At 42.2% G+C, this 14357-nt stretch overlaps 1 protein-coding gene across 3 annotated transcripts in view; it reads left to right on the top strand.

The window, feature by feature from the left end:
• Window positions 1-14357, top strand: part of vps13d (vacuolar protein sorting 13 homolog D) — a 333180-nt gene that overhangs the window by 211382 nt on the left and 107441 nt on the right. For all 3 annotated transcript variants that reach the window (XM_072478413.1, XM_072478411.1, XM_072478412.1), the window contains 5 exons: window positions 487-642; window positions 2665-2761; window positions 7777-7925; window positions 9444-9578; window positions 12407-12574. In XM_072478413.1, the coding sequence (XP_072334514.1) occupies window positions 487-642; window positions 2665-2761; window positions 7777-7925; window positions 9444-9578; window positions 12407-12574 (705 nt within the window). The remainder of the gene's footprint in view (window positions 1-486; window positions 643-2664; window positions 2762-7776; window positions 7926-9443; window positions 9579-12406; window positions 12575-14357) is intronic.

Below are 14357 nucleotides of genomic sequence, written 5' to 3'. Positions count from 1 at the left end.
CATGGACTGCAATTTGTTTGATTGGGAAATGGTCCTGATAGCAATAAATCTCCATTAAAAGGGAACTGGAGGGAGCCATTAGATTTGTACAAGAAAGCTTTTGTTTTGGAAATTAACTTTTTTAAAAAACTTATTGAGTACCCAATTTTTTTTTTCCTATTAAGGGACAATTTAGCATTGGGTTGTGGGGGTGAAACCCACGCAGACACGGGGAGAAAGTGCAAACTCCACACGGACAGTGACCCAGGGCCGGGATTCGAACCCGGGTCCTCAGCGCCGCAGTCCCAGTGCTAACCACTGCACCACATGCCACCTGTATGCACAGCATTAATATGTCCCTTACATATAGTGTCACTGTTCTTGACACTATTAGTACATGCCGCCTGGAAATTCACATTTGCTCACACACAGAGAAAGGCTGACTTCGTTGTTTTATTATTAGAAATTAAATGGTGCTAAGACTTGTTTATTTCTGTATTTCACAAGATTGATAACCAGCTCTTGGGGACAACCCAACCTGTGATACTCTCACTGACACCCAACAGCCTTGAAAGTGAAATCGATTGTATTGATACAGGTCCTGCTGTTCAGATCAATGCAATGAAGATCCCCAGCAAGAGTGCACTGACTGAACTCTTCAAGGTGTGTGCTCAATAATGCCACTGTTTTAAGTATCTTGAATACTGATATGTTCGATATTAATTGGTGAAAAGTAAAATAACAGAGTTACAGGACAGACACAAGCCATAGGGCACAACTTGTCCCTGCTCCACACAAGCTTCCTCCTATCCCTCTTCATCTAATTCTACCAACACCTTTAATCCGAGTTGAAATAGGTTTTCAATACAATTAAGATCTGAATCAAATATTTATAATGGAGACTGATATTCTGTTGTCTCTAGTTTCACTGGATATACTCCTAACTTTACCTTCAATAGTGAGTGCTTTGTGAGTAGTGGGTAGTTTTCAATAAGCAGAATAGACCTCTACTCCCAACTGCTTCGTTTGTAGAGATACCATCTAGTGTAAAACCAGAAGGCCTTGGGTTTGTTGCCCAGACTCAGCTGATCTTAGCTGGTATGTTAGTTGCGGCACTATAGTTGGTCTTAGTATCTCTAAGTAGAGGAACGTTCAGCTAGCATTCTGCACTTGCTCACCAGCCAGTGTTAGCTGCAAGAAAATTCATGGGTGTGAATATTGGGTGAGAACAGGAACAAATTTGATTGTGAAGCACTAACATAGTTAAATACCATGCCAACATGCCATCCTGCATGTGAATCATAATGGAGGGCTTCCAACACCTTGAGGGGAGAAAAGTGGCTTTTACCAATCTGATTTTGCACATCTCTTGTGGCCACCAGGTGGCAAACACAACCTATAAGATCTGCCCACAGCATGACATCCGTGATGTGGAATTTGAAGTTGCCTCCATCTTGGATATGTGGTTAACCATCCAGACTTGTTTCCCAATGATGAAAAGTTGCTTTATCCTGCAGTTTGGAGACCAGGGTGAAATCAATGATTCTATATCCCTTCGATATCCCCGTTGATGAGGCTGCCTACTCTAACTCATTTAAATTGAGGCCCATTCCCACTGGGAAGCCATTCCAAGAAAGGAACATAGTTCCATGTGTTTATTGGGTCCACAATCCGCCTCACTGTTTCTTGATCACAAAGTCTCAATTTTTCTGGTGTTGTCAGCTCTGAGCATTGATTAAGTGCCATTCCGGGGCTGTATTCTTGGTGCAGCATTGGTGTCAAAGAACCAGAAACCAAGGCTTTTATTCTAGTAAATTCCTTCACTGGCAGGCATTGGCTTCACAGATGACAACCATGCTAGTTTAATTTGGGCGCTAACACCATTGTGTAAAAGGAGCTTTAGGTTTGACTAATGTAATTATTTTAATGTCATATCCTATCTCTTCAGATTTCTTCTCTTTCTCAAAGGAAATATCATACTGCAGACAGTTTCTCAAGTGCTGGCAGCCCCAATACTTTACGCAAGTGGCCAGTCTTAACAAGTGAGCCTAGGCGTAAAGTATCAACAAGCAAATTTTACTTTGAGGGGCATCACAACTGAGCCCAGTCCTGCCTTCACTATATATTGACATGCCAACATTTTTCAGCAGGGTTACTGTATAGGAATGAAACATGAACCTTGGCTGACCCCCCCCCCAAAAAAAAAAACACACAGACACACACACCATTCTCCCACCCCCCCTGCCCCTTAGTTTTCAGTAATGAGGCCACTCACACTTCAGCTGCTGCCTTGGCTGAAATCAACCCACTCTCAGCAAGCTTTCCCCCCCCCCCCAATTGTTAAGAAATAGCATCTCCCACTTGGCCTGTTAGGCATCTGGATGGGATGAAGGAGAAAGCAACTTCTGCCAAGGGCAGGAAAATCAGTGGTTCTGTCACTATCCAGTAACCAATTACAGAGACTTAAGAATTTGAGTACATGGTGCCTTCCCCTGATAATATTGGGCTTCTTTTGGAGAGGGGTGAGAAAAAAAGTGGAGAAAATATTTGAAAATAGAGTTACTAAAGCTAAAGTGGTAATCACGGAAGCCTGTTAGATTTGATTTGAGGTTGCCAGAGAAATTAGTTATATTGTGTTTTAAGTTGTCTCATTTTATGTGACTGGCTATATTTCTGAATCTGCAGCATCTCATGATTACAGTGCGGAAACTAACAGTTCAAATCGAAGAGAAACTCTTGCTGAAGCTGCTGCATTTCTTTGGCTTGGGGCAGTTGGATCAAGGTACAAGATATAAACCACGTGCCCAGTAAAATAGCTGTTGCTGATTGTCCCATTGCATGTTAACATTGGGTTTTGCAAACTGCACAGGGGTGCCTGTTGAATTATGTTGATATACTGACGTGTTTGGTAAAAATTATCATGACTGCATAAGCATGTTTACCACTGAATTCTCCATTTTATCTGGCCCACCTCTTGGGGAGTCCAGGAGAGATAATGGGATGGTGCACCCTTGGATAAAGGAGTCTATAGCGGTGTTTTCCAGTAACAGTAGCCTTTAAACCTACACAAGTATTTGAAAACAGGTTTGTTTTTTTCTATTCTTGATTTCTGTAAAACTAGCACTCTGTAGTGCCATCTGTATTCATAGGACACCTCTCTTATGGAGAGAGGAGAAAGTGGGAGGAGAGTTCAATGTTGCCTCAAGGATTTTAACGAAGAACAATGGTGGGTGTCTGAAATTTTCTGCTTGAACTGTTAAAAATACACAACCGTACTGTTATAGGTTTTATCCTCCCACATTTGGGACACATCTAGAAAGAATTTTGAGACGCATTACAGAAGGCTAAAGTACTGGCGAGGTATTGGATATCATGTTGTGGTAGTGGTTCGAACAATTTAGATGATGAATTTAAAAGCAGCTCAGCAATTGAAAGCATATTTGCTTTATGTAAAGTTTCTACAATGAATACTGCTGAATAAGCCAAAAAACAATGGAATTGTTGCTCACCCACTACCACTTGTCTTTTCTTGACTAAAACAAAAAGGAGAAACTTGCATTTATATAGAGCCTTTCACATCTATTGAATGTCACAATAGTTGTATTACAGTCAATTAAGCATTGCTGCCTACAGTGCTGAGGACCCACGTTCGATCCCGGCCCCGGGTCACTGTCTGTGGAGTTTTCACATTCTCCCCGTGTTTACGTGGGTTTCACCCCCACAACACAAAGATGTGCGGGTTAGGTGGATTGGACATGTTAAATTGCCCCTTAATTAGAAAAAAAAATTGGATATTCTTTTTAATAAAAAATGTAAAAAATTAATTACAGTCAATTAAGTACTTTTGAAGCTTGGCCACTATTATACTGTATGAAATGAGACTGCCAATTTGCACAACTAAGCTCCCACAAACAGCAACAGATAATCTAATTTTGTGATGTTGATTGTGCAATGAATATTGGCCAGGGCACCAGGGATAACACCCCTGTTCTACTTCAAAATGGTGTCATGGGATCATTTACATCCACCTAAGAAGACAGGGCCTTGACTTAACTTCTCAAAGGTGGCACCTCTGATAGTGCAGCACTCCCTCAGTACTGACCCTCTGATAGTGCAGCACTCCCTCAGTACCGACCCTCTGATAGTGCAGCAGTCCCTCAGTACTGACCCTCTGACAGTGCAGCACTTCCTCAGTACTGACCTTCAGATAGTGCAGCACTCCCTCAGTACTGACCCTCTGACAGCGCACTCCCTCAGTACTGACCCTCTGTCAGTGCAGCACTCCCTCAGTACTGACCCTCTGACAGTGCAGCACTCCCTCAGTACTGACCCTCTGACAGTGCAGCACTCCCTCAGTACTGACCCTCTGACAGTGCAGCACTCCCTCAGTACTGACCCTCTGATAGTGCAGCACTCCCTCAGTACTGACCTTCTGATAGTGCAGCACTCCCTCAGTACTGACCCTCTGATAGTGCAGCACTCCCTCAGTACTGACCCTTTGACAGTGCAGCACTCCCTCAGTACTGACCCTCTGACAGTGCAGCACTCCCTCAGTACTGACCCTCTGATAGTGCAGCACTCCCTCAGTACTGACCCTCTGATAGTGCAGCACTCCCTCAGTACTGACCCTTTGACAGTGCAGCACTCCCTCAGTACTGACCCTCTGACAGTGCAGCACTCCCTCAGTACTGACCCTCTGACAGTGCAGCACTCCCTCAGTACTGACCCTCTGTCAGTGCAGCACTCCCTCAGTACTGATCCTCTGACAGTGCAGCACTCCCTCAGTACTGACCCTCTGACAGTGCAGCACTCCCTCAGTACTGCACCAGAGCAGCAATCTTGAGTTTTTGTGCTCAAGTACCAAAAAAGGGGAAAAAATTGACTCGTATTTTGTTTAACTTAACGTGTTTTAAACCATATAGAGAATTTCAATGCTGTTACCAAACAATTTAGAGAAAATTAGCCTTTCTTGCTGAACGTTCCAGTTAATATTTTCAAGCCTGGTATGTAATTTGTTTTTTCTATGCTGTGTCCCAAATACCAAGGAACAACATTCATCCCTTAAGCATTGGTGTTAATTTGTTTTCCCACATCAGCCATTCATTTCGCCCTTTTGTAATTGTCTTGTAATGTTCATTTAGGGTTAATTTAAAGCTGTACTCACACACACTCACGGAGCTGCACTGAGCTAATTCCAGTTTATTTTGCCTTGGGAATTACTACAGGCAAGAACCAGGGATTTCATTCAGTCAGTCGGGCTGCATTTGAACTCGTATCCCAGAGGTGGGGGGAATGTATTACCCAGTTTCTTTGTAAATATATTTATTCATTGTTTAGTAATGTTTCAAATTCAACAAGAAATTTGTTGATGTAGAAGCTTTAATTAACTCAACTTGAAAGTGCACGTGGCGAGTGCAGAGGACTGCAGCCTCCCTGAAGAGTTCAATAGTTTAGGCTGCTAATTATACAGCTAACCCTTTATTTACCCTTCCTGGCTTTTGGGATTGGTGATTTTAATTATTTGTACAATCCAGTTTTACCAGATATTTAAGAACACTGATTGCAGTGCACATCTCTTTTACAAAACCTCATTACACCAAATTAAATCACTGTCATTCCACAAGTTGGTTTAATTTGCATTTACCTAACATTGAAATGTATGCATCATAGAGTAACATGTCTACAGCCTGGCCTGAAACCCAAGGGCTTTTGAATTGATGCCAACAAGCTGAGTGGTGAGAGATTTTCAGAGGTATCACCAATTGAGCCCATGTAGATTTCCAGCAAGATTTCTGAGTGGTGATAAGAGGTTCATTTTTCTTCCTCTTTTTCCCTTATGAGCTCAGGGAGTCTGTCAACTAACTCAACGTCAAACCTAGAGCCTTACTTACTGAACCATTAGCAAAGTTGTTAAAGGACTTTTTTTATTGAATTACTTTCTTTTTTAGAAAACATTGAATCATTCATATATTTCTACTCTGTTATGACCTTCTGGTGTGTGGTCAGAATTTTGTGCATTTTCTGACGGTTACTATCTCCAGTGGAGAGTTTTCTATGATGCAGCGGAGTTGGCTAGAGCAGGGCCATTTCTGACATGAATTTTGGCAGTCCAAATCATGAGTCCGAGTCCATGTATGCTTACGTCTACTTGCTGGTTTGTCATAGATTATCATAGAATTTACAGTGCAGAAGGAGGCCACCCGGCCCATCGAGTCTGCACCGACTCTTGGAAAGAGCACCCTACCCAAGGTCAACACCTCCACCCAACACTAAAGGCAATTTTGGACACTTAAGGGCAATTTATCATGGCCAATCCACCTAACCTGCACACCTTTTGGACTGTGGGAGGAAACCGGAGCACCCGGAGGAAACCCACGCACACACGGGGAGGATGTGCAGACTCCGCACAGACAGTGACCCAAGCCGGAATCGAACCTGGGACCCTAGAGCTGTGAAGCAATTGTGCTATCCACAATGCTACCGTGCTGTCCTATTGGTATTTCTTGGATCTGGAGGTCTGGAAATAACCATTTTGGGGGGTTGTTGCTCCATTGGTGGATAAATTCTGAACACTACATATTCATATTAATAGCTTGAGATAAATGCAAACTGAAGGAGAAAGGATTCAAGCTTTACCTGTGATCTATGGAGCTCTCTGATATGTACCTATATGCCCCATTAATGTTAAAAACTTGGACCCTCCTGTTGTATGAAATAGTGACTATTTGGAGTTAGTTACAGGCGAGAAACTAACTGAGAGGCTTGGATGATTCATATTAACGGAAATGCAGCAGTGGGTTGCTGAAACCTAATTGAGGAGTTCAAAAGAGTTCTGTCGTTTTTTCCTGAATCTTGTGGTTAATTTGCAGTCTCAATCCCTCTAGGATACATATATCATAATCCACACTCTTTTGCGAGGTAGTTTCATTCAATTTTAATTCTCAGTGGCACTCACTATTGATACTAACTGCTAGCATACCTCACTTCATTGATGTTCAGCTGGAAGGAAGGATCAGGGTCGTTAATGTTTCCAATGACAAATTGAAAAAAGTATGATCTAATTAGTTACAAATTCCATGGTAAATTTATGTAACTGTATGCCTGATAGGGAAGACCTTTAATCTGTTACTGGAATGGGGAATCATCTAACTTTAGACCCACAGAAATTTAACGAAGTGCATGTGCCGTTTGAAATTCTGTATTGAACTGAAATCTATGCATACTTTTCCTCTATTATAGCATGTTTGTTGAAGCAGTTGCAAAGGAATTTGCTGGGTTAGGATTCCCTTGGGTAGCCTAAGGGATGGGTCTTCCCTCCACATCCCTGTTTGACCACCATTAACGTTTAAGCGCATCACATGACTGCACAGCAAAGAGCTCTTGAAAAAGGTTGTGAGACTCTATTACAGTATGGTAGTGGTGAATTCTACAGAGCTAAAAATATTTTTTTTACAGTAGATTAGCCCCTCTCTGATCCTCTAAAGATGCCATTAATGAATGGCAAAGTGTGTAAAGTTTACGTTTGATTGAAATTACTATCAGTATTATTTAATGATTGTTTAATATCAGATTAAAACACCTGTCATCATCACATTACCGATGAGCAGTGAAGATTATAATTGAGTACGGTTGATAAGCATTTTTAACTCTGGCTGTCTACAGAGCAAACAGCCCCAAAAGCCACCTATTGGATTGCATTTATTACGAAAGGAGCAAATCATTCCTCTGATATGAAGGGTTGACAAGAGCCTAGTACTTTAAGCTGCCTGTCACTTTATTTCCTCCCTTCGCCCACAGATGTAGAAAAACCAGATGAAAATGCCCCTGAACAGACCAGTGAGCAAGGTGGGACAGCAAAACGCTACTATTTTGAAAATCTCAAGCTCAGCATGCCGCAAATCAAGATGAGCGTGTTTACTTCCAGCAAATTACCTGTTGAGCTCAAGGTGAGTTTCTTCAGGCCCCACTGTATACATCTTAACACAAAATGTTTTTTAAAAGAGACTTGGTAATGTTGGTGATGGCCAGAGGATTCCATAATGCTGACCACAGTAATGGATTTGATAAACATATTACTAATGCTAAATAATAAATGAAGCAACACATGGTACATAAGAGCTGGCTGAAATACAGCCACTGTTGTACTTGATTTGTGAACCCCAGTGACTTATCCTTCTGCTGTATCTTTTGCAAAAGAGCAGCAACTTCAGATAGTAATGCCAAATTCAAGCAATTCACTTACAGCTTAGTTTGGAGACAGTGTGTAGTTAATTATACATATTTTTTCATTTAAGCCTGTAACTTGGCTTGGGTAGTATACATTTATGTGTATTCCTTGTATTGGATGCTTTGTATTATAATTCTTTGCAGTTGCCTTTTTCTGGCTCCAATACTGATTATTTCTCAATGAAATTTATATATAACTGAGCACATACAAAGTACCAGAGCATGAAAAACCTATGGTATTGCTCCCTTCCCTCTTTTTCACCTTCTCCTTTTCACCATTCCCTTTCTTCATCTTTCACCCTTCCCTACCTTTTTGTCCCTCTCCCTCCTTTTTCATCCTTTTCATCCTCCTCGTCCTTCTCTCCCCACCTCTTTTCAGAATGTTCCAGATTTTTCAACCGGCTTCCCCCAGTGGTCGTAAACTTTCTATGGAGATTTTGTTTGGGCTCCCAAAGCCCACACTAGCACACAAATAGTCTGCAGGATAAACTACAATTTTCCTTTGGTCCTCATAATGTGGATCCCTCTCTCAAAGGATGTGTGGATGCATTTTCACCCAGGACCTTCGCCAAAACCAATATCAGAAAGAGGTTCAGGGATATGTTTGGAATAATCCCCCAAGCAAGAAAAAATAAGTAAAATAACAGGTTATTCAATTATGATTAGATAGGAGGGTTGGGGGGCAGCACGGTGGCGCAGTGGTAGCACTGCAGTCTCACGGCGCCGAGGTCCCAGGTTCGATCCCGGCTCTGGGTCACTGTCCGTGTGGAGTTTGCACATTCTCCCCGTGTTTGCGTGGGTTTCGCCCCCGCAACCCAAAGATGTGCAAGGTAGGTGGATTGAACACGCTAAATTGCCCCTTAATTGGTAATAATGAATTGATTACTCTAAATTTAAAAAAAAAAGATAGGAGGGTTGGAATACGAGAGAAATGAACCCATGCTGCTGAATGGGCTTTTCTTGTTCCTGTCACTGTTTTTAGGTCCTTATCACAACATTCAGACTTTAGGTCTTTGCGAACTATGTGAATCATCCTAATCTTGTGACATGTCTCACTCCCAACTGGCTGTCAAAGCCAGTTGTCAGTAAATAAAATAAAAATGACGGGTTAGTTTCATACAGTAGCCTGAAGCTTTGCGCTGCCTGTAACATAACATTCCAACTAGTGTCCCCTGTGACCTCCCAGACATTTGCTGCTGACATGCAAGTATCAATTTGATGTGTTTTTGTTGTTGTAGGCTTTGAAAGGCATTCTGGGAATCCGGTTGATCCGGTTTGAAGATGCAGTTATTCACTTGGATCCATACACCAGAGTGCACCCGTACGAGACACAGGAATTTATCATCAATGACATTCTCAAGCACTTTAAGGAGGTGAGGATTAGAGCGACCAGGTCAGATCTTGCGTTGTTGGTCACAGACAACAAAATTCCTATTTTCCAGTGTGTGAATGTGTCCCAAATGGGAAGTGATGATTCCCTCTAAGAATAAACTTTATCAGCCTAAGCAGAGATACAGGTGATGAGAGTACTGCCCAGAGTTGTCAATTAAAGCCATAATTGAATGACAGAGCAGGAAAGTGCTGGATGGCCTACTGCTATTATATGTTTTTAGTTTGTGCAGACTGTAAAACTATATCAAATGTGTCTTACTTCTGCCAGCACTTACTTCTGTACCACCACCCCTCGAGTGGTTAAGGTAACCCAGGCATCATTTCTTAGTTACTTTGGTTTTATTTTGCACAATATTGGATTCCTGTTATTAAGATTTTCAGACTAATTTTCTTACTTCCTGTCTTGGAGTTAGAGTTATGTTGTTTTGACCACAAAGAGAGCCACGTAGGCAAACCCTTAGTTTATAATCTTGTCATTCTTCATGTGTGAACCTGTACCCTAAGTAACGACAGACTCTTAAATTCCTCTAGGAGCAGCCAAGCTGAATCCAGTACTGCCTTTGCTCAACATCCACTTTTGTGTGTACATTCCAAATACAGTGAGAACTCTGGCTGATTCTCATCCCACTGCCTATAAGAAGGAAAGCTACCAGTTGTGACACCCTTGTTCACATCAGCTAACTTAACAGGGGTCATGGGTTGATTCTGGGACATTTCAGATCTGCATGACTCAATACCAGACAGGGCGGTGCACTTACTAAATCCTCTGTTAAAGAAACATAGATTTTGCAACTTTAAACATTTGCAAGTACCACATTCAATGTGCATGAATCATCATCATTAGTTGGTGACATTGCTGACTCCCAACAGTCAATATTAATTTGCAATAAATTGAGTTCTTTGTGCAGCCTAAAGCAATGCCCTGTCTGTTAATGCGTACAACACATCATTATCCCATGTGTATTCATTACTGTAATTGTAACTACCCCTCCCTCAATTGCGCAAACACGGGGAGAATGTGAAAACTCCACACGGAGAGTGACCCGGGGCCAGGATCGAACCCGGGTCCTCAGCACTGTGAGACAGCAGTGCTGACCACTGTGCCGCTGTGCTGCCTCTGTAAAATTATGATGTGGAGATGCCGGCGTTGGACTGGGGTGAGCACAGTACGAAGTCTTACAACACCAGGTTAAAGTCCAACAGGTTTGTTTCGATGTCACTAGCTTTCGGAGCGCTGCTCCTTCCTCAGGTGAATGAAGAGGTATGTTCCTGAAACACATATATAGACAAATTCAAAGATGCCAAACAATGCTTGGAATGCGACCATTAGCAGGTGATTAAATCTTTACAGATCCAGAGATGGGGTAACCCCAGGTTAAAGAGGTGTGAATTACATCAAGCCAGGACAGTTTGTAGGATTTCGCAGGCCAGATGGTGGGGGATGAATGTAATGCGACATGAATCCCAGGTCCCGGTTGAGGCCGCACTCATGTGTGCGGAACTTGGCTATAAGTTTCTGCTTGCCGATTCTACGTTGTTGCGCGTCCTGAAGGCGGGACCTGGGATTCATGTAGCATTACATTCACCCCCCACCATCTGGCCTGCGAAATCCTACCAACTGTCCTGGCTTGATACAATTCACACCTCTTTAACCTGGGGTTACCCCATCTCTGGATCTGTAAAGATTTAATCACCTGCTAATGGTCGCATTCCAAGCATTGTTTGGCATCTTTGAATTTGTCTATATATGTGTTTCTGGAACATAGCTCTTCATTCACCTGAGGAAGGAGCAGCGCTCCGAAAGCTAGTGACATCGAAACAAACCTGTTGGACTTTAACCTGGTTTGTAAGACTCTGTAAAATTAGTTCATGATATAAGTGTAGTCTTATCTCAGTTGTCCAGATCGGTGACTTCAGTCATGGTTCAGAGGATAAAGGCACTACATAATATAATGTTGAATCATACAGACTGTAATCGTCTTAAAGGCATGTCAGCGATTCATTTCCGTCTTTGTGATAATTTATCTACTCCTAGCTAAGATAATGGTCAGGGCACTATATTTGACCATTTTAAGCTCAGGATTGATCTTGACTGATCCCTTTATTTTGAAGGAAAATGATTCCCCATCCCTCCCACATCCCAGTAGCCTGTCGCTGATCAGTTTCTGTGTTTATACACATTGAATGTGTTCTTGGGTGGGGTACAGTAGACCTGCTGATGGTGATGGATGTAGACCTAGCATGAGTCAGTGCCTTCAGGGAATTAGGTCATATGTGGTGAAGGGAACTTCAAAATTACTATTAAAGAGGAAAGGTCTGGGAAGAAAATAGTTTCAAAAGTACCTACATCGTTTATCTTGATTTTCTCCATTGGGCCTCTGATCTGAATTGTTTTTCAAGTCAAAGCTCTGTATGACCACTTCTTTCAATTGAATCAGTATCGTAATGTAGTGGTATTGTTACTAAACTGGTAGCCCAAAGAACCGGGAGTTCAAATCCTACCATGGTAGTTTGAGAATATGAATTGCTGTTTAAAGAAAAATCTGGAAATAGCAAGCTGGTATTAATAAAAAATTGACAATTGAATTGTCATAGAATGCCCTATAAGAAAGCCAACTTACCCAGTCTGGCTTCTGTGAGATATCCAGTCCCACACCAATGTGATTGACTCTTATCTGTCCTTTGTACAGCCTTGACAGCCACTCAGGTGCATAACATCGCAAGGAAGGTCCATAATGTAATGCCAAAACCCGAGAGTGAATATTAAAAAAGCAGTTTCACAGCCAGTAAAATCTGTCTTTATTATCAGGAGTTGATGAGTCAGGCGACTCGAATCCTGGGCTCGGTGGACTTTTTGGGTAACCCCATGGGACTGTTGAACGATGTATCGGAGGGCGTCTCAGGACTGATCAAATATGGAAACGTTGGAGGCCTAATACGAAATGTCACGCATGGTGTCTCCAATTCAGCTGCTAAGGTACACCACACAAACATAAATCAAGTTGATCGGTGTTTTATTCAGGATGCTAATGTTAATGTGCATATATCTATGTCCATCTACGGGCTGAGAATTTCTTCTTTTAAAACAGAAACTTTGAGCATATGATCAGTGTTTCTAAGTGAAGTCTGTTTTAGCCTGTTATATGTTGATGCTCTGGTTTTGAAAACATTGAAGTAGGAAATTCCAGTGAGTTATCAATAAGATGTAATGATGTGTATGTAAAATTCACAGTCACACTGGGTGCTTTATTTTCCTCAGGACTTTGAAGCCACCTCATGCTGGATATTGAAAATGCTTATGCTAAATTCACTTCACATTGCAACTGGGACTGTACATCAAAAATAAGATAGTAGCTGAGAAAGAGCTCTAAGACATCCTGAGATTGTGAAAGGCACTTTATAAATGCAAGTTCGAGGGCGGCACGGTGGCACAGTGGTTAGCACTGCTGCCTGAGAGCGCCGAGGACCCGGGATAGGTCGCGGCCCCGGGTCACTGTCCTTGGGGGTCTCAGCCCCACAACCAAGGATGTGCATTGGCCACACTAAATTGCCCATTAATTGGAATTTAGAAAATAAATAAATAAATGCTGGTTCATTTTCTTTCTGAACACCGACAACGCCCAGCAATGTGATTGTAGAATTTGCCCTTCCAGTCGTAAATTGTGCTTGATGCAAACACTTTGAGCTGGGCAACACTGGAGTGATTCCAAGTCTTGTCAGTGGAGAATGGGAAATTATATATTAAAAGCATCACACAAAGCGTATTGGCACAGTGCTAAACTCTATTATAGACTAAATGGCCGTTTTTTAAAATTGCATACTCCCATCAATACACAAATAACTCAAGTGACCGACGGTGTAAATTATGTCAGACGTGATTCCTAACACAGGTCTTTTCAGTGGGAACATATTTCAAAACAGTCAGCAGCACAGGTGAGTGTATCCAGTTTGTAAAAATTCCAATTTTCTGACAATTTTCATTTGCATTTCTGACCGTGTTTGCAAATATCAACCCGCAAAGCACTGCAACAGGGACGTTTATGTACATGTACTGCTGGAAAAGCACAGCAGGTCAACATCTGTAATGAGAAAGGACAGGTTCATGGTGCAGATGTCATCACTCCCTGGAACTGGAAACTGGGGAAAAACAGGACTGAATGAACGGGTTATTTCAGCTTCCTGTTGGAAAGGTGCATTTGTTCTTGTTGCTAACTTTGCCTTAGTTTAATTGCTCTGTTTTATCACCTTTGCTCTTGAGTCGCCAGGTATCTTTATGATACCGCCACGTGCTACAAGTCCGAGTAATGATCAATAATTACCGCTTAGTAAGATTTAAATCAAAGCACATTTATTATACACAGTAATCACTACTTATGCATAAATTCTACGTCTAAGCTACTTCTACAGCTAACAGGCCAATACTTAACTTGGAACTGGCCCACCAGGTCAGGGAAACGAATGGCCTTTCGTTCGGGTTCTGAGCCTGCGGGATTCGAAGTTGGTACAGATTGGTAGCTAGGAGCGCCTATCTCGTAGCGAGCGTTGAAGTAAGACTTACTGGATATCGGCGGCGGCTGAACCAGTCACTGTCAAGGGTTGGTTCGAGTTGCTGAGTGACCCGGTCAAGAAGAATGATTTGAACTTGGGCTTAATTCTTATAGTCCCCAGGGGCTTCCCGCCTTTCGGGGCAGACCCTGTACCTGGTTCCAAGTGATTGGACTTTGTCCCAATCACTTGGTTCGATTTTCTCCAATGCTGGA

The sequence above is a fragment of the Scyliorhinus torazame genome, chromosome 16 (genome assembly GCF_047496885.1).
Source record: "Scyliorhinus torazame isolate Kashiwa2021f chromosome 16, sScyTor2.1, whole genome shotgun sequence".
Classification (NCBI taxonomy): Eukaryota; Metazoa; Chordata; class Chondrichthyes; order Carcharhiniformes; family Scyliorhinidae; genus Scyliorhinus; species Scyliorhinus torazame.
This window is presented reverse-complemented; position numbering and strand designations above follow the sequence as displayed.